Source organism: Nerophis lumbriciformis, linkage group LG30 (assembly GCF_033978685.3).
Source record: "Nerophis lumbriciformis linkage group LG30, RoL_Nlum_v2.1, whole genome shotgun sequence".
NCBI lineage: Eukaryota > Metazoa > Chordata > Actinopteri > Syngnathiformes > Syngnathidae > Nerophis > Nerophis lumbriciformis.
Window position 1 is genome coordinate 4,245,087 of NC_084577.2, and position 25,511 is coordinate 4,270,597.

General features: G+C 42.9%; 1 protein-coding gene across 1 annotated transcript in view; it reads right to left on the bottom strand.

The window, feature by feature from the left end:
• Positions 1–25,511, bottom strand: part of epha4l (eph receptor A4, like) — a 120,781-nt gene that overhangs the window by 3,374 nt on the left and 91,896 nt on the right. The window contains exons 15-17 of the mRNA XM_061925390.2: positions 24,446–24,642; positions 18,951–19,109; positions 7,629–8,634 (exon numbers count right to left, since the gene is read on the bottom strand). Coding sequence (XP_061781374.2) covers positions 8,520–8,634; positions 18,951–19,109; positions 24,446–24,642 — 471 coding nt within the window. The 3' untranslated portion in view covers positions 7,629–8,519. The remainder of the gene's footprint in view (positions 1–7,628; positions 8,635–18,950; positions 19,110–24,445; positions 24,643–25,511) is intronic.

The window sequence follows — 25,511 nt, forward strand, 5'->3', positions numbered from 1 at the left end:
ACTATAAGGCGCACCTAAAAACCACAATTTTTCTCAAAAGCTGACAGTGCGCCTAATAACCCGGTGCGCTTTATTACGATTCATTTTCATAAAGTTTCGGTCTCGCAACTTCGGTAAACAGCCGCCATCTTTTTTCCCGGTAGAACAGGAAGCGCTTCTTCTTCTACGCAAGCAACCGCCAATGAAAGCACTCGCCCCCATAGAACAGGAAGCGCTTCACCCGCCCCCATAGAACAGGAAGCGCTTCACCCGCCCCCGGAAGAAGAAGAAAAAACGCGCGGATATCACCGTACGTTTCATTTCCTGTTTACATCTGTAAAGACCACAAAATGGCTCCTACAAAACGATCCGGTTCATAAAAAGACGCAATCTCTCCATCCGCACACGGATTACTACCGTATTTCACAGCAACTGAACCGCACTGTGGAACGGGAGCACGTACGGTGAATATTCGCTCCACAGGGAATGAGAAGTCATCCTTCACTGTGGTTCTAGCTTGCCATGCTAACTTCCACCCATCCAAAAGAGACCTTTCCAGCCGGCGTCATCATAAAAGCTAACTCGAAGGGATGGATGGATGAAGAAAAGATGAGCGAGTGGTTAAGGGAAGTTTACGCGAAGAGGCCGGGTGTCTTTTTTCACACAGCTCCGAAGGCGAACACACCTTCACTAAGACGGGCAGATAGCGCCGGTCGACATACGCCAACATCTGCCAGTGGATCGTAAATGCCTGGGCAGATAGTTTCGGTCACAACTGTGGTCCGACCTTTCCGGAAGGCAGGATTCACAGAACTGCTGGACAACAGTGACACTGACTCCGGTGACTTCGACGAGACGGAACCGGCCATTTTGGATCCCGTATTCGCCCAACTTTTCAATTCGGACACCGAAGACGAAGAATTCGAAGGATTTACGAATGAAGAATAACTTCAGAAGGTGAGCGCTATGTTTATTTTGTGTGTTGTGACATTAACGTTCGAGCAACATTATGTTGCTATTGTTCTACACCATTTTGAATTTTACTATGTTTGTGATTGCACATTTGCGTACATTTTGGGACAGAGTTGTTAGAACGCTGGTTTTCAATATATTATTAAAGTTTGACTGAACTATCTGACTGTTTTTTTGACATTCACTTTAGCGCAGCGTTTTTTTGACATTCACTTTAGCGCAGCGTAGGCGCGGCTTTTAGTCCGGGGCGGCTTATTGGTGGACAAAATTATGAAATATGTAATTCATAGAAGGTGCGGCTAATAATCCGGTGCGCCTTATAGTGCGGAAAATACGGTAATTGTTCACAGTTTCTGCCTATGTGCAAGTTTTGTTTTCAATAGCCTAGTTTTGTACCTCCGCCATTGTGCGCGCTTTTCGTTTGTTCCTTTTTGATATATAGTGTTAAAATAAATCATGTATTCACCTTCACGCCATGTCTGGTCCAAATCACTTGCACCTCGGGAGAACAAACCAAGCCATGGTCCTAGTCGTGACAGTTTAATGCATCCAGCGGGGCATCACAACAAAATTAGGCATAATAATGTGTTCATTCCACGACTGTATATATCATTATCGGTTGATATCGGAATCGGTACTTAAGAGTTGGACAATATCGGAATATCGGATATCGACAAAAAAGCCATTATCGGACATCTCTAGTTTTGGGCGAAACAACGAATGTGGGTATTGATCCAAAACCAAGTAGTTACAGGGGTAGTATTGGTCATACCAATGCTGATACCATATATTTTCAAGATCATTGAATACTTCCAATTTTGATCAAAATTATAATCCAACAAAAACACAGAATAGTGGTGTCACAATATAAATGTAATATTCAGATCTTTTCTTTTTTTTGGGCGCTTGTTTACTAAATTTGCAAACAATAACAAAAACAACAATCTTTGTGATAATAAAAAACATCAATCTAATCATTGTAGCATTGAGTTGGGGTGCTTTGTCCAATATCGGCAAAATAAATACATATATGATATCAGCTTGCATCTAAAATCTCAGATAAACATGGTAGGCTATAGGCTTCTAGAAGCTAGCAGCTACACAACAGCTTAGCACAAGCTAGACATACGTAATATAAGTGTCTTCAAGTGAAACATATTGCAGTCTAAAACACATTTGTCAATATAAATAAGTATCAAATAATTATAGTTGCATCTTACTTACACATCTCCAAGGAAAAAATTAGAAAGTGAGTTAGATTTATATAGCGCTTTTTCTCTTGTTAAAGTTAAAAGTTAAAGTACCAATGATTGTCACACACAGACTAGGTTGAGTCCGACATACATGGCGGACAATAACTGATACAGTCTGCTTTGCCAGTCCAAATGCATTCAATGTTTTCCGTAGTCTTCACTCGAAGGCCAGGTATTACAAAGCACACGCTCCCTTTTTTATCACATCCACGGGAGCCCACATTCTCATTGTCTCTACTTCGACACATGGACGAAGTTTTTCGGTAAGTAGAATCACAGCTGACCTGGAAATACGAAAGTTTTCCTGCCGTTTGAGAAGTGTTGTATCCCAAATAGCTGCAATCGCTTTCTCTTAAGGTATTCATGTGTGATTTCCACAAGCGTCTGCACAGACGGAAGGAGAAACACAGGCATGTCTGCATGACTCGCCTCCATATTTCGATTGGTTAATTCCGAGTTACGAAACCGCTTTATTATGAAGCTGGCTGTGGCGCGGTCTTTCTGGCATCACTTCCTATCCGAACTCAGTTCGTAAGCAATCAATGAGTCCATGCAAAGCTAAGTGCCGGAGATTCAAGAATAAAAAATTATCCGAGGAGGGGAACCTTAAACGCTGGTTTAGTGTGGCTGAAATGGGTCTTAGGCTAAATAATTATTCGTTTAAGGGGTTAAAGGGCTTAGTGTAGACATAGCCTAAGTGTTTCACTAGGGCTTTAACTGCTTAGCACCCAAGTTCTAACAGCTGTAGGTCATTCTCCATATATATTCATGCTCAAAAAGATCATGTAGCGCAGTGGTCCCCAACCTTTTTGTAGCTGCGGACCGGTCAACGCTTGAAAATTTGTCCCGCGGACCGGGGGGGGGGGTGATTTTTTTTTTTAATAAAGAAATACAATCATGTGTGCTTACGGACTGTATCCCTGTAGACTGTATTGATATACATTGATATATAGTGTATATATTCTGTTTTTATGTAGATTTAATTTAAAAAAAATATATATATACCGTATTTTCCGCACTATAAGGCGCACCTAAAAACCACAAATTTTCTCAAAAGCTAACAGTGCGCCTTATAACCCGGTGCGCTTTATTACGATTCATTTTCATAAAGTTTAGGTCTCGCAACTTCGGTAAACAGCCGCCATCTTTTTTCCCCGTAGAAGAAGCGCGCGGTGCATGCTGGGATATGTGACGTTTCATTTCCATTTGTGTGTTTATGTAAAGACCCCAAATGGCTCCTATTAAGTGTGTTGTCTGTCTAATTATAAATAATGCAGACGAGGCGTGTTAACTGAGTTCTCAACGTTTTCTCACAGCGTGCTCATAACCACATTCGAACTCCCAGCATACAACATCGCTTCTCAGGGCTACTGCGCATGCTCGTAACTATCGTTGCATGCTGGGTAGTGTAGTTGTTATATTTGCTAGCTCATAACAGCACATTGAGAGACACGCTTAATTCAATACTCGCCGTCATTCCGGGTGGATTGACAAAAGACCTCCAGCCGCTAGATATTGGTGTCAACAGGGCATTCGAAGCTAGACTGCTAACTGCGTGGGAACTTCTCAGGGCTACCGCGCATGCTTGTAACTATCGTTGCATGCTGGGTAGTGTAGTTGTTATATTTGCTAGCTCATAACAGCACATTGAGAGACACGCTGACACGCTTAATTCAATACTCGCCGTCATTCCGGGTGGATGACAAAAGACCTCCAGCCGCTAGATATTGGTGTCAACAGGGCATTCGAAGCTAGACTGCTAACTGCGTGGGAACTTCTCAGGGCTACCGCGCATGCTCGTAACTATCGTTGCATGCTGGGTAGTGTAGTTGTTATATTTGCTAGCTCATAACAGCACATTGAGAGACACGCTTAATTCAATACTCGCCGTCATTCCGGGTGGATTGACAAAAGACCTCCAGCCGCTAGATATTGGTGTCAACAGGGCATTCGAAGCTAGACTGCTAACTGCGTGGGAACAATGGAAGACAGAAGGCGAACACACCTTCACTAAGACGAGGAGGCAGCGCCAGACGACGCCAACATCTGCCAGTGGATCGTAAATTTGCCCAACTTTTCACTTCGGACACCGAAGACGAAGGATTTACGAATGAAGAATAACTTCAGAAAGTAAGCGCTATGTTTATTTTGTGTGTTGTGACATTAACGTTCGAGCAACATTATGTTGCTATTGCGCTGCACTATTTTGAATTTTACTATGTTTGTGATTGCACATTTGCGTACATTTTGGGAGTGAACAGAGTTGTTAGAACGCTGGTTTTTAATATATTATTAAAGTTTGACTGACCTATCTGACTGTTTTTTTGACATTCCCTTTAGCGCAGCGTAGGCGCGGCTTATAGTCCGGGGCGGCTTATTGGTGGACAAAATTATGAAATATGTAAATCATAGAAGGTGCGGCTAATAATCCGGTGCGCCTTATAGTGCGGAAAATACGGTATATATTTTTATTTTTTTTTAATTTTTTTTTTATTGTGCGGCCCGGTACCAATCGGTCCGCGGACCGGTACCGGGCCGCGGACCGGTGGTTGGGGACCACTGATGTAGCGGACCATCATTTGTCATCGACATCGACGTTAGCTCCAAAGAAGTCTGCCATGATCAGTGGTGGCAAACAAAAATGGGCTCGCTCCATTGTTGTTGTTTTTGAGAGGGCCTTACAGGGGTAAAACCCCTATTATCTTCATTGTTAGCCGCCTCTTGCTGGCAGACTAGAATGCACAGAGAAGATAAATACATGTGTTCTTGTCTCATGTGAGGATTGTGAATGAAAGGCAAAATTCCCCCAAAAAGTGAGATAGACATTACAGCTCCACCATGAGTGACCTGCAAAGCAAGCTTATAAAAGGGATTTGTTATTGTTATAATGTTTGTCCATTCGCATACATTTTTATTTAATTCAGTTTCACGTGCAGAGTTGAGTGCCCAACTTAAGAATCTCATGTCTTGGTGACTCATTTGCTGTGCTTTTTTAAATTGTGTACTGCTGAAAAATAACAAGGGGTCAGGGAAATGATTGATTCTTAAATGCGTGGACGTTTCTAAATCGATTGGGCCAGATTCCAAATATCGAGTATTTAAGTATGTTGCTCAAAGTACGGTTTTGAAATGCGCAACTATCGCGGGCACACATAGTAAAATACAGCAGGAGGGGGAGAGAAGCCATGCTAACCGCTAAAGAAGTAGTAAAACAACAACAAATTTACAGAGCACACCAGTGTTTAAGCCGCACCCACCAAATTTTAAAAGACAACAATATGTTTACATATAATACCTGCACCGGATCATAAGCCACAGATATATACCAGTACGAAATATTTTGTAAATGCTTCATTACCTGTGCCTGTCACACGGTAGAAAAACGGCTGATCAAACAAAACAGAAGTCATCCTCATGGACCCACTACCTACGGAAGCGAGCTCTCCAATCGGCTAAATGCACTCAGAGTTTGTTGGATTTACGAAACTGAAACAATACAAAATTAATGCCATTTTAAGTTAATAATACTAACACAGAGACTTGTAAACGTGATAGCATATTTGCTAACTTGATTACTTTACGATAGCCCGTACAAATATGCATGAAAACACTCCTACAGACATTACACATGGGACGGTTTGAATATTGTTTTAGTTATATTGTAAAACTTACAAACACTGCTTGGAATGATGAATGAAGAATCCTTTCAAAGCAGAAACGCTATGGACGGTTATTCTTCAGGTTCAAGGCACAAAACAGGAAGTGCATTTTCCACCTGCAGCACCTGTAGTTAGCGAACTCGTCCAAAAGATGGCGCCATAGCCCAAAAAATAACACACCTTTTTGGTGTCTCTGTCGGTGTAATATGACAACTATTTGTTGAATGCCAAACATTATAGTCGTTAGCGAAGAAAAATCCATAAATTGAACGCACTGTTTTATGAACTACACGGTCAAAAGCGTTTGAAAAAAAAAGTAGCGGCTTTTGTCCGGAAAATATGGTAAGTGTTCTCTACACTTTAACAGAGGTCTAACTGGAACTGCATTACAGCAGAAAATAACCAGGAGAGAGAAAAATATCCACATAGTGCGACACCACTGTCTGACATAAATATGAAAGAGTAGATACTGCACACTTCTTAGAGCTGAATGCATACAGAGACCAAGTGTCACGGAAACTAGAGATGTCCGATAATATCGATCGATAAATGCGTTAAAATGTAATATCGGAAATTATCGGTATCAGTTTTTATTTTTATTTTTTTTATTAAATCAACATAAAAAACACAAAAATACACTTACAATTAGTGCACCAACCCAAAAAAACGTCCTCCCCTCATTCACACTCATTCACACAAAAGGGTTGTTTCTTTCTGTTATTAATATTCTGGTTCCTACATTATATATCAATATATATCAATACAGTCTGCAAGGGATACAGTCCGTAAGCACACATGATTGTGCGTGCTGCTGGTCCACTAATAGTACTAACCTTTAACAGTTAATTTTACTCATTTTCATGAATTACTAGTTTCTATGTAACTGTTTTTATATTGTTTTACTTTCTTTTTTATTCAAGAAAATGTTTTTAATTTATTTATCTTATTTTATTTTATTATTGTTTTTTAAAAGTACCTTATCTTCACCATACCTGGTTGTCCAAATTAGGCATAATAATGTATATATCGGTTGATATCGGTATCGGTAATTAAAGAGTTGGACAATATCGGAATATCGGATATGGGCAAAAAGCCATTATCGGACATCCCTAACAGAAACTAAAGCAACACGGATGCGTGCTCGCCTATGATGGCACGTTAGCAGGCTGCTGCAGTGTGCACATATCTAGTCTTCAAACTATATATACATAAAGAACCAATGCTGTGTACAATCACATCCAAAAATGATGTAATATGTCAAAAGCAAAAGGAGGATACATAAATTACAGATGCATCAATACTAGATTCGTAATGTGCCCAAAGACTCCCACCCATGAAATAACCCACTATGGGACCCAAAAAGTTGCAAGTGCCAGCACTTTGAAGAAGAATTAAAATAGAACTCGTAGCAAAGTTTGTCTTGATCAAAAAATATTCTTATTAAGGTCAAATTGATGTTGGTATTAATGTATCCATTTTATTTGTCATTTATATGTATTTGTCATTGTTTTATACATGCAAAACTATCTTTTGTCGATATTAAATGTGTTTGTGTTCATATATTCAGGTTTTGGAAAAGATGATTTGGCTTTAAATGATTTCTTATGTGAGAAATTGTTTGGGTTTTCGTACGATTCGGTCAACATCGGACATTTCGGAACACATTAGTTAAGGAAAACTGATGTAGCACGATAGTACAGTATAACATAATGTCAAAAAGCAGAACTGAAGAAGACAAACAAACAAATGCAATCAAAATTCTCACCTTGATAACAGCTTGACTAATCCTCAGCGGAGGGTGATGATTGTGATTCACTCCGCATCCATATTGCATTTGTTGCAGACATCCTTTTGATTAAATCCTGCCATATGTTCCTTTGTCTTGCTGCATGAATAAACCCAATTAAGTCCAGCCAAACAAAATTCCATTGAGATCGGTGAGGAAGAGTCAGGTGGTCCTGCAGCAGGAAGTGGGGGCCGCCAAGGCTCTAGTGCTGAGGGCCGACCTCCACCGCGTGTTCAGCAGAGGTGAGGGAGGACATGTTTAGGAAGAAATGGGAGTTTCTCTCCGAGATCAAAAACAGGCGGCAAAAAATGGCAAGAAAGTCCAGAATGGAGCAACAAAAAAAAGTCCCCATTGTGCCGCCAAAGCCAACACTGGACGTCTGACGGATAAGATCCTCCATTTTGTGTGTGAGTTATTGAACAGATCCAGCTGAGACAGAACAATGGTGGTCAGGGAAGTCCCACGGAGACGATAAACATGTAGAAAAAAAAAAACAAAAAAAAAACTGCTCTGCGTATCATTCAGAAAAAAACATTTTGCCCGAAAGGAAAGCTTTACCGTCTGTCTTGCTGTTCCTTCCAAACCAACAAAGGCACTCCAGATTGGCCTTTTGGAAACACTTCCAAGACGTTCCTCCATCTATCCTCAAATGCGTTCAACAAAAAAGGGCAGAAGAAATGTCTGAATCTTACAAAAAGTGCCATTGTCCCCACTTTTCTTTCAGAGCAAAGTTAAAGTGCACGGATGAGGTCAACTATTTCTTCATAGTTTTTCTCGTTTCAAATGTCTTTTTTTTGTGTGTGTATTTTGTTGTTTTTCTAGGAAATGAAGTCACTTCGCTCCTTTTTTTCCCTTCCGTTTTTAAATGTCTCAGACGGGAACCATTCTGCCTTGCATCTGTTGCATTTGGGAGAGCATTCCCTGGACACTTGTAAGGATCTTGCTCTGGTGTGCTCCTGCGGAGATGCCGATGCGGGTCAGGTCCCTGTGAGGAGAGGAAGCACACTTAGGAACGAGGACCCACAATAACAAAAACAGACAGACCTAATGATCCGCATGATGGCTTTTGCAGCCTTCCAGCATCTTGACAGTTGCAATCCCAGTCCTGCCATTTTCATAGATTAGGTGAATGCTTAAAATAACAGAGACTGAAGCACGTCATAAAATATGTCTTCGCTGATATAACACGGATGGTTCTACAGTTTGACTACCACAAAAACAATAATTACAAAACATCTTTCAAAAATAACCTCTTGAGAACCAGCGTCCACTGCAGTGGACAATTGTGTGGCAAATGTTTTCCCTTAAAAATGTCTAACTGAGAGACGTTAGTCTTAAATGTACATATCACCACGTGCAGGTCAGGATGGCTCCAAGACATTAAGAATGTTTTGTAAAACAAAACATAAAATAATGGAAAATACACCAATAACCTCCTGAGAATCAGCATCCACCGCAGTGGACATTTGTGTTTTGCATTAAAGGGCTAATTTTATCCGAAATGCGTAACTCTGCCAAATGAAATAGACCTGAAAATCAAATGTCCACTACATTGGACGTTGGTTGTTAGTGGGTTTAAGTCAACATTTTAGAAATTTGTGTTTCAACGTGCAAAAAACCCAAGTGGAGGAGTTCAAGTACCTCGGAGTCTTGTTCACGAGTGAGGGAAGAGTGGATCGTGAGATCGACAGGCGGATCGGTGCGGCATCTTCAGTAATGCGGACGCTGTATCGATCCGTTGTGGTGAAGAAGGAGCTGAGCCAGAAGGCAAAGCTCTCGATTTACCGGTCGATCTACGTTCCCATCCTCACCTATGGTCATGAGCTTTGGGTCATGACCGAAAGGACAAGATCACGGGTACAAGCGGCCGAAATGAGTTTCCTCCGCCGGGTGGCGGGGCTCTCCCTTAGAGATAGGGTGAGAAGCTCTGCCATCCGGGGGGAGCTCAAAGTAAAGCCGCTGCTCCTCCATATCGAGAGGAGCCAGATGAGGTGGTTCGGGCATCTGGTCAGGATGCCACCCGAACGCCTCCCTCGGGAGGTGTTTCGGGCACGTCCGACCGGTAGGAGGCCACGGGGAAGACCCAGGACACGTTGGGAAGACTATGTCTCCCGGCTGGCCTGGGAACGCCTCGGGATCCACCGGGAGGAGCTGGACGAAGTGGCTGGGGAGAGGGAAGTCTGGGCTTCCCTGCTTAGGCTGCCGCCCCCGCGACCCGACCTCGGATAAGCGGAAGAAGATGGATGGATGGATGGATGGACGTGCAAAAAACAGCAAGACAGGAGTAATACTATCCATCCATCCATCCATTTTCTACCGCTTATTCCCTTCGGGGTCGCGGGGGGCGCTGGAGCCTATCTCAGCTACAATCGGGCGGAAGGCGGGGTACACCCTGGACAAGTCGCCACCTCATCGCAGGGCCAACACAGATAGACAGACAACATTCACACTCACATTCACACACTAGGGACCATTTAGTGTTGCCAATCAACCTATCCCCAGGTGCATGTTTTTGGAGGTGGGAGGAAGCCGGAGTACCCGGAGGGAACCCACGCAGTCACGGGGAGAACATGCAAACTCCACACAGAAAGATCCCGAGCCTGGGATTGAACCCCAGACTACTCAGCACCTTCGTATTGTGAGGCAGACGCACTAACCCCTCTTCCACCGTACTAATTAGAGTTATTAGTTTTTATGCGGGCAGCACGGTGGAAGAGGGGTTAGTGCATCTGCCTCACAATACGAAGGTCCTGAGTAGACCTGAGTTCAATCCCGGACTCGGGATCGTTCTGTGTTGAGTTTGCATGTTCTCCCCTGTGTGGGTTCCCTCCGGGTACTCCGGCTTCCTCCCACCTCCAAAGACATGCACCTGGGGATAGGTTGATTGGCAACACTAAATTGGCCCTAGTGTGTGAATGTGAGTGTGAATGTTGTCTGTCTATCTGTGTTGGCCCTGCGATGAGGTGGCGACTTGTCCAGGGTGTACCCCGCCTACCGCCCGAATGCAGCTGAGATAGGCTCCAGCGACCCCCCGCCACCCCAAAAGGGACAAGCGGTAGAAAATGGATGGGTGGTTATTGTGCCTTTTATTTGTTCCGCGGGCCAATAAAAAACAAGCCACGGACCGCTAGTGGCCCCGAACACCACACTGTGGACACCCCTGCTTTTATAGCTCTTTGTTGGGGGTGCGTCCGCTCTCTGAGCCACCACAACTCTCTCGTCGACTATTTATGCCAATCAAAGAGAGAAGGGGAGTTTTGTTGTAGCTGGAACTAATCAATGGAAGTTATTTTTTATTGCAACTGTCACAGAGTTGTGCTGTGTGCCATCTGAACAAGTCATTTACACACAATTCCCTGTATAAATTGACCAATCACAGCCTTTGAGAGGTTATGAGCTTATTTCTTAAGTGGGTTTGGAGGGGGAGGAGTGAGCCAAAGTACGCTGGTGCGTCCACAGAGAAGCGTAATCCAGTTTTTGATCTTAAAACTGGAGAAATGCACGAACATACGTACAAGAACACAATAACGCATGTGATTATTAAAAACAATTGATTTCACATAGAAGATTAATCACATTTTTTGTTTTGACCGGCGGAAGATGGCACGCATTGCACAGGCAGTGAATGATCACTGACGATAGAGCGATGTGCTGTGCGCCCTTCAAAACAAACTCGGACATAACTTTAGATAAAACTGAGGTAATTATTTGGTACTGACGCTACAAACTTTATTACTATTGGCGCACATCAAGTTTAAAATAGCATCATTAAGCGAAACATGAACATGAACGTGTAGTATGAATGCTACATTAACAGCAAACAGAGGACAACAAACCAAGCTGGCAGAGTTTACAACAGATCATTTTAACAATCCATCCATCCATCCATCCATCTTCTTCCGCTTATCCGAGGTCGGGTCGCGGGGGCAGCAGCCTAAGCAGGGAAGCCCAGACTTCCCTCTCCCCAGCCACTTCGTCCAGCTCCTCCCGGTGGATCCCGAGGCGTTCCCAGGCCAGCCGGGAGACATAGTCTTCCCAACGTGTCCTGGGTCTTCCCCGTGGCCTCCTACCGGTCGGACGTGCCCGAAACACCTCCCGAGGGAGGCGTTCGGGTGGCATCCTGACCAGATGCCCGAACCACCTCATCTGGCTCCTCTCGATATGGAGGAGCAGCGGCTTTACTTTGAGCTCCCCCCGGATGGCAGAGCTTCTCACCCTATCTCTAAGGGAGAGCCCCGCCACCCGGCGGAGGAAACTCATTTCGGCCGCTTGTACCCGTGATCTTGTCCTTTCGGTCATGACCCAAAGCTCATGACCATAGGTGAGGATGGGAACGTAGATCGACCGGTAAATCGAGAGCTTTGCCTTCTGGCTCAGCTCCTTCTTCACCACAACGGATCGATACAGCGTCCGCATTACTGAAGATGCCGCACCGATCCGCCTGTCGATCTCACGATCCACTCTTCCCTCACTCGTGAACAAGACTCCGAGGTACTTGAACTCCTCCACTTGGGGCAAGATCTCCTCCCCAACCCGGAGATGGCACTCCACCCTTTTCCGGGCGAGAACCATGGACTCGGATTTGGAGGTGCTGATTCTCATCCCAGTCGCTTCACACTCGGCTGCGAACCGATCCAGTGAGAGCTGAAGATCTTGGCCAGATGAAGCTATCAGGACCACATCATCTGCAAAAAGCAGAGACCTAATCCTGCAGCCACCAAACCAGATACCCTCAACGCCCTGACTGCGCCTAGAAATTCTGTCCATAAAGGTTATGAACAGAATCGGTGACAAAGGGCAGCCCTGGCGGAGTCCAACCCTCACTGGAAACGTGTCCGACTTACTGCCGGCAATGCGGACCAAGCTCTGACACCGATTATACAGGGAGCGAACCGCCACAATAAGACAGTCCGTTACCCCATACTCTCTGAGCACTCCCCACAGGACTTCCCGGGGTACACGGTCGAATGCCTTCTCCAAGTCCACAAAGCACATGTAGACTGGTTGGGCAAACTCCCATGCACCCTCAAGGACCCTGCCGAGAGTATAGAGCTGGTCCACAGTTCCACGACCAGGACGAAAACCACACTGTTCCTCCTGAATCCGAGGTTCGACTATCCGGCGTAGCCTCCTCTCCAGTACACCTGAATAGACCTTACCGGGAAGGCTGAGGAGTGTGATCCCACGATAGTGGGATCACACTCGGCTACAGAAGCTCATTTTAACAATGCCCTTCTAAATTGACAGCCACCACATGCAAGCCTCTCAACATCTGTGAAGACCTAGTGCTGCAATATGTCGTTCAGGTTGCTAACTACCGTTGTTTGTACAAAAAAAAGAGATCAGCGCTGTCATCTGAAAAGGTAAATAAGATTGTTTGTTTGAGCAACTGATTAAAAACTAAGGAAGAGTAAATGCAGATGTAAATAGTGTACTATGTAAAGTTGTTCATAGGTGTGTTTACTACATTATTAATATACATCTGTACTTTGTTTGCTATAGTATTGCAAATACATTCCAAATGTGCACTTAATTCTTACTACTGTCACCAAGTGTTGCGCAAATCAATGACTCGCAATTCAGTAAAACATTAAAAAAATGTTCCTGTACAACACTCTGACCACAAAATTGCATTTGTATCCAAACACCGGGGTATTTTCTTAAGCAAATTTTATTCACGCAAGCAAATAATAACCTGTGATTAATCCGATTAAAAAATGAATCACTCAACAGCCCTAATATGTACATATCTAGTGTGGTGTGCACAAGAAATGTCTGTCTCTGGCTTTCTGATAACAAACTGTCAGAAAGCCAGAGGTAAAACAGAAAGCCTGGGTAAAACAGAGTCCATCCTATTTGGGTCCAGGCACAACCTAGGTAAATCCCCCGGGCTTTACGATTAAAGCAGGTGATACCATAATCACCAGCAAAGACAAGGTCATTTACCTAGGTCAGGGGTCGGCAACCTTTACCAGTCAAAGAGCCATTTTGACCAGTTTCACAAATTAAAGACAACAATGGGAGCCACATAAATCTTTTGAAATTTAAAATGAAATAACACTGCATACAAAGTTTTTTTTTGCTTTGTGCTATGTATAAACCAAGTGTCTCAGACACGCGGCCCACACCTTAATATGAAAATTGAATGTTAGTGGGTTTTATATGAATGGCGCTTGACAGCGTCATACTCTTCATCCCTCCCGATTTTTCCGGCAGACTGCGAATGTCAGGGAAACTTTTTCTCTCGAACATGCCGTGATGGTACAGCATTTAGCGCCCACTACAACCAGCGTGCCGGCCCAGCCTCACGTTATACGGGGCTTCTGTTTGCTCACATAAGTGACAACAAGGCATACTTGGTCAACAACCACACAGGTTACACTGACGGTGGCGGTATAAAAAACTTTAACACTCTTACTAATAATGCGCCACACTGTGAACCCACACCAAACAAGAATGACAAACACATTTCGGGAGAACATCTTCACTGTAACACAACATAAACACAACAGAACAAATACCCAGAATCCCATGCAGCCCTAACTCTTCCGGGCTACATTATACACCCCCGCTACCAAACCCTGCCCACCTCAACCGACGCACAGGGGGGGGCGGGTTGATGTGTGAGGGAGCAGGGTTGGGGTGGGGGCGGGGTTTGGTGGTAGCAGGGGTGTATAATGTAGCCCGGAAGAGTCAGGGCTGCATGGGATTCTGGGTATTTGTTCTGTTGTGTTTATGTTGTGTTAAGGTGCAGATGTTCTCCCAAAATGTGTTTGTCATTCTTGTTTGGTTTTGGTTCAAAGTGTGGCGCATTATTAGTAAGAGTGTTAAAGTTGTATTATATGGCCACCGTCAGTGTAACCTGTGTGGCTGTTGACCAAGTATGCCTTGCTGTCGCTCACGTGTGCAAGCAGAAAATGCATATAACAAAAGGCTGAGCTGGCACGCTGTTAATTCAGAATGTAGAGGGCGCTAAATGCTATACCATCATGGCACGCCCTTATTATTACTGTAAGGGTGAAAATCGGAGAATATTAATCCCTGGAGTTTTCTGCGAGAGGCACTGAAATCCGGAAGTCTCCCGGGGAAATCGGGGGGGTCGGCAAGTATGACGCTGAGCCGCATCAGAGTGATCAAAGAGCCGCATGCGGCTCCGGAGCCGCGGGTTGCCGACCCCTGACCTAGGTTGTATATTGGACAACACTCTCTCGGGTGAAAAAATGGCATTAAAAGCAATCACCAAGATCAATAATAAAACTTGATTTTTGGGCAGGATTTCTGCGTTCATCAACAGGGATACACTTAAGACCCTTGCCGGTGCCCTCATACAGTGTCATTTTGACTACGCCTGCACCTCATGGTTCACCAGTATCCCCAAGCCACCTAAAGACAAAACTGCAAACTTCGCAAAACAAGCTGGTGAGACTCCTGCTCAACCTCCCATACAGGACTCACCCACTTTACTAAATTGGGATGGCTTAGAGTTGAGGAAAGAGTACACCAAATTGCAATGTGCCTGGTATTCAAAATACTCAGAGAAACTGTCCCCAAGTACCTGTCGAACTTTTAAACTGTGATGCTCACAGGTACTACACGAAAGGGAGTTCCTCAGACCTCGCTCCCCCCCCCCCAATTTCAAGACTCTCACGGGAAAAAAATGCATTCTACTATTTTGCCACCACACAGTGGAATGCACTACCAACAGACCTTAAAATTCGAACTTCCCTACTAAATTTTAAAATTGCCATAAAATCATGGCTCAGCTCAACCTCTACCTGATCTGAACTAAACTTGATCCCCAGCAACTTTCCGAAGCATCAAACAGGTTTATATGTGGTTATAGTGTATATATATTTTCTCATTCTGTTTTGCACACTGTTGGAGTCAACATGTGCATAGTCATGTACATAGTGTCATGTACATAGTGTATATACACCCCCCCCCAATTTTTGTATATATTGTTTTTCAAATCACCTGACATGTATACTGTGTATATGTACGTACATAATTTATCAATTTTTTTTAACATAATTGTTTATACACATGTTGTCATGTCTGTGATCATGTTTTGTTTAAGTTATGTTCTGTTTGGTTTTTTGGACTCATTTTAGTTCCTGTTTTCACTCCCTTGCTTTGTTACCGTGTCAACCCATTAATTGCACCTGTTTTCACGTTCTGACTCTCACACCTGTCATCAATAATGTCACTAGTATTTAAGCCTGTCTTTTTTTGTTGGTCGGCCTGGCGACATTAACTCTGTTACCCCTGTTTAACTCTGTTTGACTTCTGCTACCCATGTTACCCATGCTACCATAGTTCATGCTGATCGTTTCATGTCACAGTAAGTGTTTTTGTTTCTTGCCCATAGTCTGCCTAAGTGCTAGTTTTTGTTTCATTAGTCAAGTTTGTTCTCCGCCTTTGTGCGCACCTTTAGTTTTGTACCTTTTGTTAGTGTTAAAATAAAATCATGTATTTACCTCCAAGCCATTTCCGATCCAACTTTACTTCCATTTCGGGAAAACAAAAACCCCATAGTCCACGTCTTGACACATGTTACAGGTTATATATATTTTATTATTGAATGTATCAAATGTGATGAATATTTAATGGACCACAATGGAAACAAGCCTTTTGGATTTTTGTGCCATCCATTTGTGTTTTTAAAGCATTACATGGATTCAATTTTTTAAAATGTCAATAAACTTCTCAATCAATCAATCAAAAAGCATATTCAAGGGGTCAAATTAAGGTTGTGTACCGAAATTTGATGCTAATGTAAACGGTACTACATGTAGACTGTACTACAGGCTGTGCCCACAATCATGTCATCCTATGCTCCAACAAATGAACCTGTGCTGTTTCGTTATGTTGTGGGATATGCAGCACACAAACATAACGACCCTTTACTGTCAAAGTATGATCTAGACCAGTGTTTTTCAACCTTTTTTGAGCAAAGGCACATTTTTTTCATAAAAAAAATACGCAGGCACACCACAAGCAGAAAAGGTTAAAAAATGAAACTCCACCAGGTTGCCGTGCTTTATTTTGAGTTTGTTGTTGTTTTCCTGTGTGTAGTGTTTTAGTTCCTGTCTTGCGGTGTTATTTTGGTGGCCCTTCCTGTTTTGTTGGTGTTTTCCTGTAGCAGCTTCACGCCTTCCTTTGAGTGCTATTGCCTGACCTGCTTTCTATTGGCAAACAAGATTATTTCAGTTGTGCGGACGCTTTCCTTCTTTGTGGGATCATTGTTGATTGTCATGTCATGTACGGATGTACTTTGTGGATGCCGTTTCGGCTCCACATGCTGTAAGTCTTTACTGTCGTCCAGCATTCTGTTTTTGTTTACTTTATAGCCAGTTCAGTTTTACTTTTGTTTTGCATAGCCATCCCTATGCTTCATTGCCTTTTCCTTTCCGTTTTGTTCATTTTTGGTTTAAGTGTTACATACCTTTTTACCTGCACGCCGTCTCCCGCTGTGCTCTGCATATTGGGATCACGACAAACAATCCTCGACGCGTTCCGACTTCTACAACAAATCAATTAACTACATGCTGCCACCTACTGATATGGAGTTTTACATGGTTACCCTGCCGAGCTCTAAACAGCACAGACACTAGACAATGGCAAATTATTTGCAGATTATAATTATTGATTTGCAAATAATATTTTTTGGCTCAATTAGGTGAAGTTGCATAATATCCCACAGCACACCAGACAATACCTCACGGCACACTAGTGGTTGAAAAACACTGATCTAGACAACCTACCGTATTTTCCGCACTATAAGGCGCACCTAAAAACCACAAATTTTCTCAAAAGCTGACAGTGCGCCTTATAACCCGGTGCGCTTTATTACGATTCATTTTCATAAAGTTTCGATCTCGCAACTTCGGTAAACAGCCGCCATCTTTTTTCCCGGTAGAACAGGAAGCGCTTCTTCTTCTACGCAAGCAACCGCCAAGGAAAGCACCCGCCCCCATAGAACAGGAAGCGCTTCTTCTTCTACTGTAAGCAACCACCCGCCCCCGGAAGAAGAAGAAAAAACGCGCGGATATCACCGTACGTTTCATTTCCTGTTTACATCTGTAAAGACCACAAAATGGCTCCTACTAAGCAACAAGGATCCGGTTCATAAAAAGACGCAATCTCTCCATCCGCACACGGATTACTACCGTATTTCACAGCAACTGATATTCCTGTGAACCGCACTGTGGAACGGGAGCACGTACGGTGAATATTCGCACCACAGGGAATGAGAAGTCATCCTTCACTGTGGTTCTAGCTTGCCATGCTAACTTCCACCCATGGTGATATTCAAAAGGAAGACCTTGCCAAAAGAGACCTTTCCAGCCGGCGTCATCATAAAAGCTAACTCGAAGGGATGGATGGATGAAGAAAAGATGAGCGAGTGGTTAAGGGAAGTTTACGCGAAGAGGCCGGGTGGCTTTTTTCACACAGCTCCGAAGGCGAACACACCTTCACTAAGACGGGCAGACAGCGCCGGACGACATACGCCAAATTTTGCCAGTGGATCGTAAATGCCTGGGCAGATATTTCGGTCACAACTGTGGTCCGAGCTTTCCGGAAGGCAGGATTCACAGAACTACTGGACAACAACAGCGACACTGACTCCGATGACTTCGACGAGACGGAACCGGCCATTTTGGATCCCACGCTTGCGCAACTTTTCAATTCGGACACCGAAGACGAAGAATTCGAAGGATTTACGAATGAAGAATAACTTCAGAAGGTGAGCGCTATGTTTATTTTGTGTGTTGTGACATTAACGTTCGAGCAACATTATGTTGCTATTGCTCTACACCATTTTGAATTTTACTATGTTTGTGATTGCACATTTGCGTACATTTTGGGACAGAGTTGTTAGAACGCTGGTTTTCAATATATTATTAAAGTTTGACTGAACTATCTGACTGTTTTTTTGACATTCCCTTTAGCGCAGCGTAGGCGCGGCTTATAATCCGGGGCGGCTTATTGGTGGACAAAGTTATGAAATATGTAATTCATTGAAGGTGCGGCTAATAATCCGGTGCGCCTTATAGTGCGGAAAATACGGTAACCTATTTTTAGCATGCCAAAGATGTGCTCCGGAGGGTGGCGGTGTTGTGATGGTGCGTCTGGAATGATCCAGATATGCATGTTGCACTCTTTTTTTTAAATAGGAGATGTATTAATAACATATCTCCTATATGAAAAAATACCACCGCCCCCTCAAAAAAAACGTGTTGACTATTGTTTTTTTGGTTGTTTTTTTTACATCCCACACATTCTCTCCTTCCTACTCACTCTTGTGTCATGTGGACCACTGCCTCAGGAGTGGTGTAGCTGGCGGCAGTGAAGTTGTCGATGTATCTCTCCATGCCGATGGCCTGAAGCCAGTCCTCCACTGTGCCCACGGCCGACGAACCCTCAGGGCTACTGGGCTCCAGCAGAATAGTGGTAGGCCTAGTGAGGGTGTAAAGGAGATGTAAGTGAGAACATTTAGATTGATGTTGCTCCATCTCCTCATGAGTTACATTAGTTCAGTACAATAAAAAATGAAACAGGTTTTACCGTATTTTCCGCACTATAAGGCGCACCTAAAAACCACAAATTTTCTCAAAAGCTAACAGTGCGCCTTATAACCCGGTGCGCTTTATTACGATTCATTTTCATAAAGTTTCGATCTCGCAACTTCGGTAAACAGCCGCCATCTTTTTTCCCGGTAGAACAGGAAGCGCTTCTTCTTCTACGCAAGCAACCGCCAAGGTAAGCACCCGCCCCCATAGAACAGGAAGCGCTTCTTCTTCTACTGTAAGCTACCGCCCGCCCCCGGAAGAAGAAGAAAAAACGCGCGGATATCACCGTACGTTTCATTTCCTGTTTACATCTGTAAAGACCACAAAATGGCTCCTACTAAGCGAAAAGGATCCGGTTCATAAAAAGACGCAATCTCTCCATCCGCACACGGATTACTACCGTATTTCACAGCAACTGATATTCCTGTGAACCGCACTGTGGAACGGGAGCACGTACGGTGAATATTCGCACCACAGGGAATGAGAAGTCATCCTTCACTGTGGTTCTAGCTTGCCATGCTAACTTCCACCCATGGTGATATTCAAAAGGAAGACCTTGCCAAAAGAGACCTTTCCAGCCGGCGTCATCATAAAAGCTAACTCGAAGGGATGGATGAAGAAAAGATGAGCGAGTGGTTAAGGGAAGTTTACGCGAAGAGGCCGGGTGGCTTTTTTCACACAGCTCCGAAGGCGAACACACCTTCACTAAGACGGGCAGACAGCGCCGGACGACATACGCCAACATTTGCCAGTGGATCGTAAATGCCTGGGCAGATATTTCGGTCACAACTGTGGTCCGAGCTTTCCGGAAGGCAGGATTCACAGAACAACAGCGACACTGACTCCGATGACTTCGACGAGACGGAACCGGCCATTTTGGATACCACGCTTGCGCAACTTTTCAATTCGGACACCGAAGACGAAGAATTCGAAGGATTTACGAATGAAGAATAACTTCAGAAGGTGAGCGCTATGTTTATTTTGTGTGTTGTGACATTAACGTTCGAGCAACATTATGTTGCTATTGCTCTACACCATTTTGAATTTTACTATGTTTGTGATTGCACATTTGCGTACATTTTGGGACAGAGTTGTTAGAACGCTGGTTTTCAATATATTATTAAAGTTTGACTGAACTATCTGACTGTTTTTTTGACATTCCCTTTAGCGCAGCGTAGGCGCGGCTTATAATCCGGGGCGGCTTATTGGTGGACAAAGTTATGAAATATGTAATTCATTGAAGGTGCGGCTAATAATCCGGTGCGCCTTATAGTGCGGAAAATACGGTACTCCAAATGCATTGTTCTTTAAGCGTGCCCTTTTTGCTGCTTATAGCACCAATTTTTTCATATCACTGTGGTTGTGGATACAAAAAACAAGCCGAATAGGTCAAACTTTGACTTTTACATCATAGAACACCAAGAACAGAACAGATAGTGGACACCCAATTGAGCTGAGTTGTGGAATTTCTCCTGAAAAAGTCATGAGAATGAGCGCTAACTTTTTTGAAAAACCTTTTTTGGTCTGTTGTACATGGACAGTAGTTCTATCAGCTCCATCGGCCATAAAACATTTGTATGGGGCCAGTCAGTCTGAGCCAACTGTGCTGCTCTAGTGACTCGCTCCTTATTCTTTTTTTAAGATGGGGTGCACTGTGAGAACGGGATGTCAGACTCTTTAATAAGTCATCTTTCATCGGGAGGTGGAAAAGTATGCACTGCCATCCACATATACACACCTCTTCTCGTTCCCTCATGTCCGTTTACAAGCCACATTTATAGGAGTCCATTCTGTTAATTACTCCGCAAGGAATACCATTGGCTTACATACCATTAGCTAAGCGTGTGTGCTCACTCATTAAACTCAAACAGACTTCCACGGGGCTGCATTGAGTCTCTTAACACCCTGTAGGTCATTCTTGACCACTCAAGAGTAATAGCCTTGAAGCTGAAGGGTCATATTTGTTTTTAACGTAGCGTAACACCATAAATCCAGCAACATTCCAGAGTGTACAGCACCATTAAAGCTCATTTGTAGAGGACTCTCGTTCTATTGAAATGAGCTACATGTTGCTGCTAGATAACATTTGATACACCACGGATACATTTGGACCGCCGCAAATAGATTTGGCGCTATGTCTCGAACAGTATTTAACGCAGCTGGTCTGGAAAGAGAAAACTGAGCACAAATAGACAATTAGCGTTGCCAACTTAGCGAATGTGTCACTATATGAAGCGCCAAAGATTGTTAATCAAAAAAGCAACTAGCTACAAATCTAGTAGAGAGACTGAAAGATAAGCACTAGAGATGTCCGATAATATCGGACTGCTGATATTATCGGCCGATAATTGCTTTAAAATGTAATCGGTATCGGTTTCAAAATTATCGGTATCGGTTTCAAAAAGTAAAATGTATGACTTTTTTAAAACGCCGCTGTGTACACGGACGTAGGGAGAAGTACAGAGCGCCAATAAACCTTTAAGGCAATGCCCAATCACATAATATCTATGGCTTTTCACACAAACACAAGTGAATGCAAACTATACTTGGTCAACAGCCATACAGGTCACACTGAGGGTGGCCGTAGAAACAACTTTAACACTGTTACAAATATGCGCCACACTGTGAACCCACACCAAACAAGAATGACAAACACATTTCGGGAGAACATCCGCACCGTAACACAACATAAACACAACAGAACAAATACCCAGAACCCCTTGCAGCACTAACTCTTCCAGGACGCAACAATATACACCCCCCCCCCCCCCCCCCCCGCTACCCCCTACCCCCCCGACCTCAACCCCGCCCACCTCAACCTCCTCATGCTCTCTCAGGGAGAGCATGTCCCAAATTCCAAGCTGCTATTTTGAGGCATGTTAAAAAACATAATGCACTTTGCGACTTTAATAACAAATATGGCAGTGCCATGTTGGCAATTTTTTCCATAAATTGAGTTGATTTATTTCGGAAAACCTTGTTACATTGTTTAATGCATCCAGTGGGACATCCCAACAAAATTAGGCATAATAATGTGTTAATTCCACGACAGTATATATCGGTATCAGTTGATATCGGAATCGGTAATTAAGAGTTGGACAATATCGGAATATTGGATATCGGCAAAAAAGCCATTATCAGACATCTAATAAGCACATATCGCTCTTCTCAACGAGCATTGGCTGCTGCATTGGGCTCTTTCCTATTTAAAAGCACTGTAATGTCTACACGGATGGTCGGATTAACAGGTTCTTTATTGCAAAAAGATAACATGCCAACCATACAACAACATCAGCAAACTCAACTGTCCTCTGTCCGCCTCGGCCGACACACACATAGTCAGGACTCACAGACAGTCGGAAATCACAGAACTCTTACACTACACATAAATGCCAAGTCGTTACAACACTGGCAGGTGGCTTTGTCTTGACAATAAAAAACGACAAAAAGAAGTGACAGAACAAAAGGAAACCAAAGCTTATGACTTTTTTTGGGATAGAAGCTGTCTTTTGGCTATTTGTTATGCTTTAGGTTGTGAACAAAAATTTGGGTTACGAGCCTCCCTACTGTTAGTTGGCGAAGCGAATGTCACAGTGAACCCGTAAAATCGGACCAAAACACCTGGTTTCTCACACACTAGCATTATAGCTAATAGCTAGTGATCAACATAACTTTGTTTTTCCAACCATGGGAATGAAGACAGTGAGTGTAAGGGGAATAATGATGATATTCATTGAATTAAAGAAATAAATCAAACACACCATCTGGAGATCCTCCAGATGGTGTGTTTGATGGAAAAGCAGCTCGAAGGAGATACGGAAACAGTCCGCTCTCTAAGGTAAATGCTATACAATAATAATACATTACTTCATAAAACTACTGTAGTTTTTTGTATAACATTCTACTGTATTGTTTCAACCCAATATGTATTATCTAAAAGTTAGTTCTCTTTTTAAAAGTCATGTTACATGTTGAAATTGTGTTCTTTTTGGGGGGGCCCAAACACCCATTAAATAGATTTCAATTTATTTTAATGGTTGTTTTTCGACGTACGAACTGTGTCACAGTCAAAACCAATCAAACTTGTATCCCGAAATACCACTGTAGTTCTAAACATGTGATTTGCTTTTTTTACTTTCTTTTTGAAAATGCGTCATTGCCATTTTTAACGTTTACGTCATTATGTGACACGGAAGTGTCCTGACTTTAGGCCTGCGCAACATTTCCGGGATAAAGTATAACAAAGATTGTGAACCAGACCCTTATATCAAACGTCAGTAAACAACAAAAACTACCAGAGAAACACCCCCCAAAAAGTCAGTTCAATGAACTATACTGGAAGTCTCTGCAGAGAGTGGTGAGGACGGCGGAAAAGATCATCAGGACTCCTCTTCCTCCTATCCAGGAGATCGCAAAAAGCCGCTGCCTGACCAGGGCTCAGAAAATCTGCAGAGACTCCTCCCACCCCCACCAAGGACTGTTTTCACTGCTGGACTCTAGAAAGAGATTCCGCAGCCTCCGTAGCAGAACCTACAGGTTCTGTATAACAGCTTCTTCCCTCAGGCCGTGAGACTCTTGAACGCATCAAAATAATCTCCTCAATTCCCCCCAAAAATGGATTAACTCGCTGGAATATAAAGACAATATAACATACATCCATAAATGTGGATGCATATGCAAAAGTACAATATATTTATCTGTACAGTAGATGTATTTATATATGCACCTTATTGCTCTTTTATCCTGCACTACAAGGAGCTAATGCAACAAAATGTTGTTCTTATCTGTACTGTAAAGTTCAAATTTGAATGACAATAAAAGGAAGTCTACGTCTAAGTCTCTATATTATAGGATTGTCAATGAGATCTGGTTTGAAAAGTCATATGGCTCCTATCCGTTGTGTAATGTTGGTATAAGAGGTGTACTGAAATGAAATATCAACATATAATATTAATGGTGGGTTCAGGCAAATACCAATTGAATGGTCATCATTCACTGGTTTCAGCCACTGTTGATGGTTAGTGGTTATAATGAAAGCAGTGTGTTTCGAACTAAAACATTCATTTGAGCTTTGTTTAGACAAGCTGAAGACTGGCCTATCAATGGCACAGCCACGTGTCTGCACGGATAGACACCTGAAAAATGAGGCCTATACAAACAGCAAGGTTGTTTACTTTCCAATATACTATAGAACATAACCATGGAAGTTTATCAATGCCTCACCTGACAGTGCTGTCTCCCCCGGTCCTCTTCAAAGTGTTGGGGTTACGAATCAGCTTGTCCAACATGTTGACAATCTGGCCGAACTTTGGTCGCTCCGCTCTTTCTCTCTGCCAGCAGTCCAGCATTAGCTGGTGGAGCGCCACGGGACAATCCATCGGTGGGGGCAGCCGATAGCCCTCATCAATTGCTTTGATCACCTACAGAACATGAACATATAATTGAAGTCATCATGCTTCTGAAGATGCGAGTTGCAGGTTTGAGGTAAAATAATCTATGGATGAGTGTTAGTTTAGACCAGTGGTGTCCAAAGTGTGGCCCGGGGCCATTTGTGGCTCAAAGCTATTTAATTTTTTCTGGGCCGCGGCACATTTTAAAAATACTATTACGAAAAAAACCATAAAAAGTGGAATAAAAGAGCTTTTACTTTAAAACTGTCATTGTTAAAAAAATACATAGAATTAAAATCAATGTTGTTATGAATGATTAATTAACTTTGAAATATTTTTTCAGGAAAATATTGCCTATTTTGTGTTTTTGCCATGAAAACTTATTTGACAGAAAGGCATAAAACAAACATAAAAAATGTATTAAAAAATATTATCCACGGCTGGATCTGTAGTTGATCTAGAGATTTAAGCGTTGCAGGTAAAAAAAATATTAATATAAGACTTGTTTTTAACACTTTAATGACTGAGACCCTTTTGGGTCCCAGGGACCTTAAACATTCACCAAAATTGAGGGAACATACAATAAATATGGTATTGGTTTTGCAAAAGAAAATGATCCAAATGGCCCCCGAATGCTTTAATTTTTCAGTGTGCGGCCCTCAGCGGAAGAAGTTTGGACACCACTGGTTTAGGGCTGCAACAACTAATCGATTAAATCGATTAAAATCGATTAAAATCGATTATAAAAATAGTTGGCGATTCATTTAGTCATCGATTCGTTGGATCTATGCTATGCGCATGCGCAGAGGCAATTTTTTTTGTATAATATATATATATTTTTTTTTAATAAACATTTATTTATAAACTGCTGAGAAACAATAACCAAAATAAGTATGGTG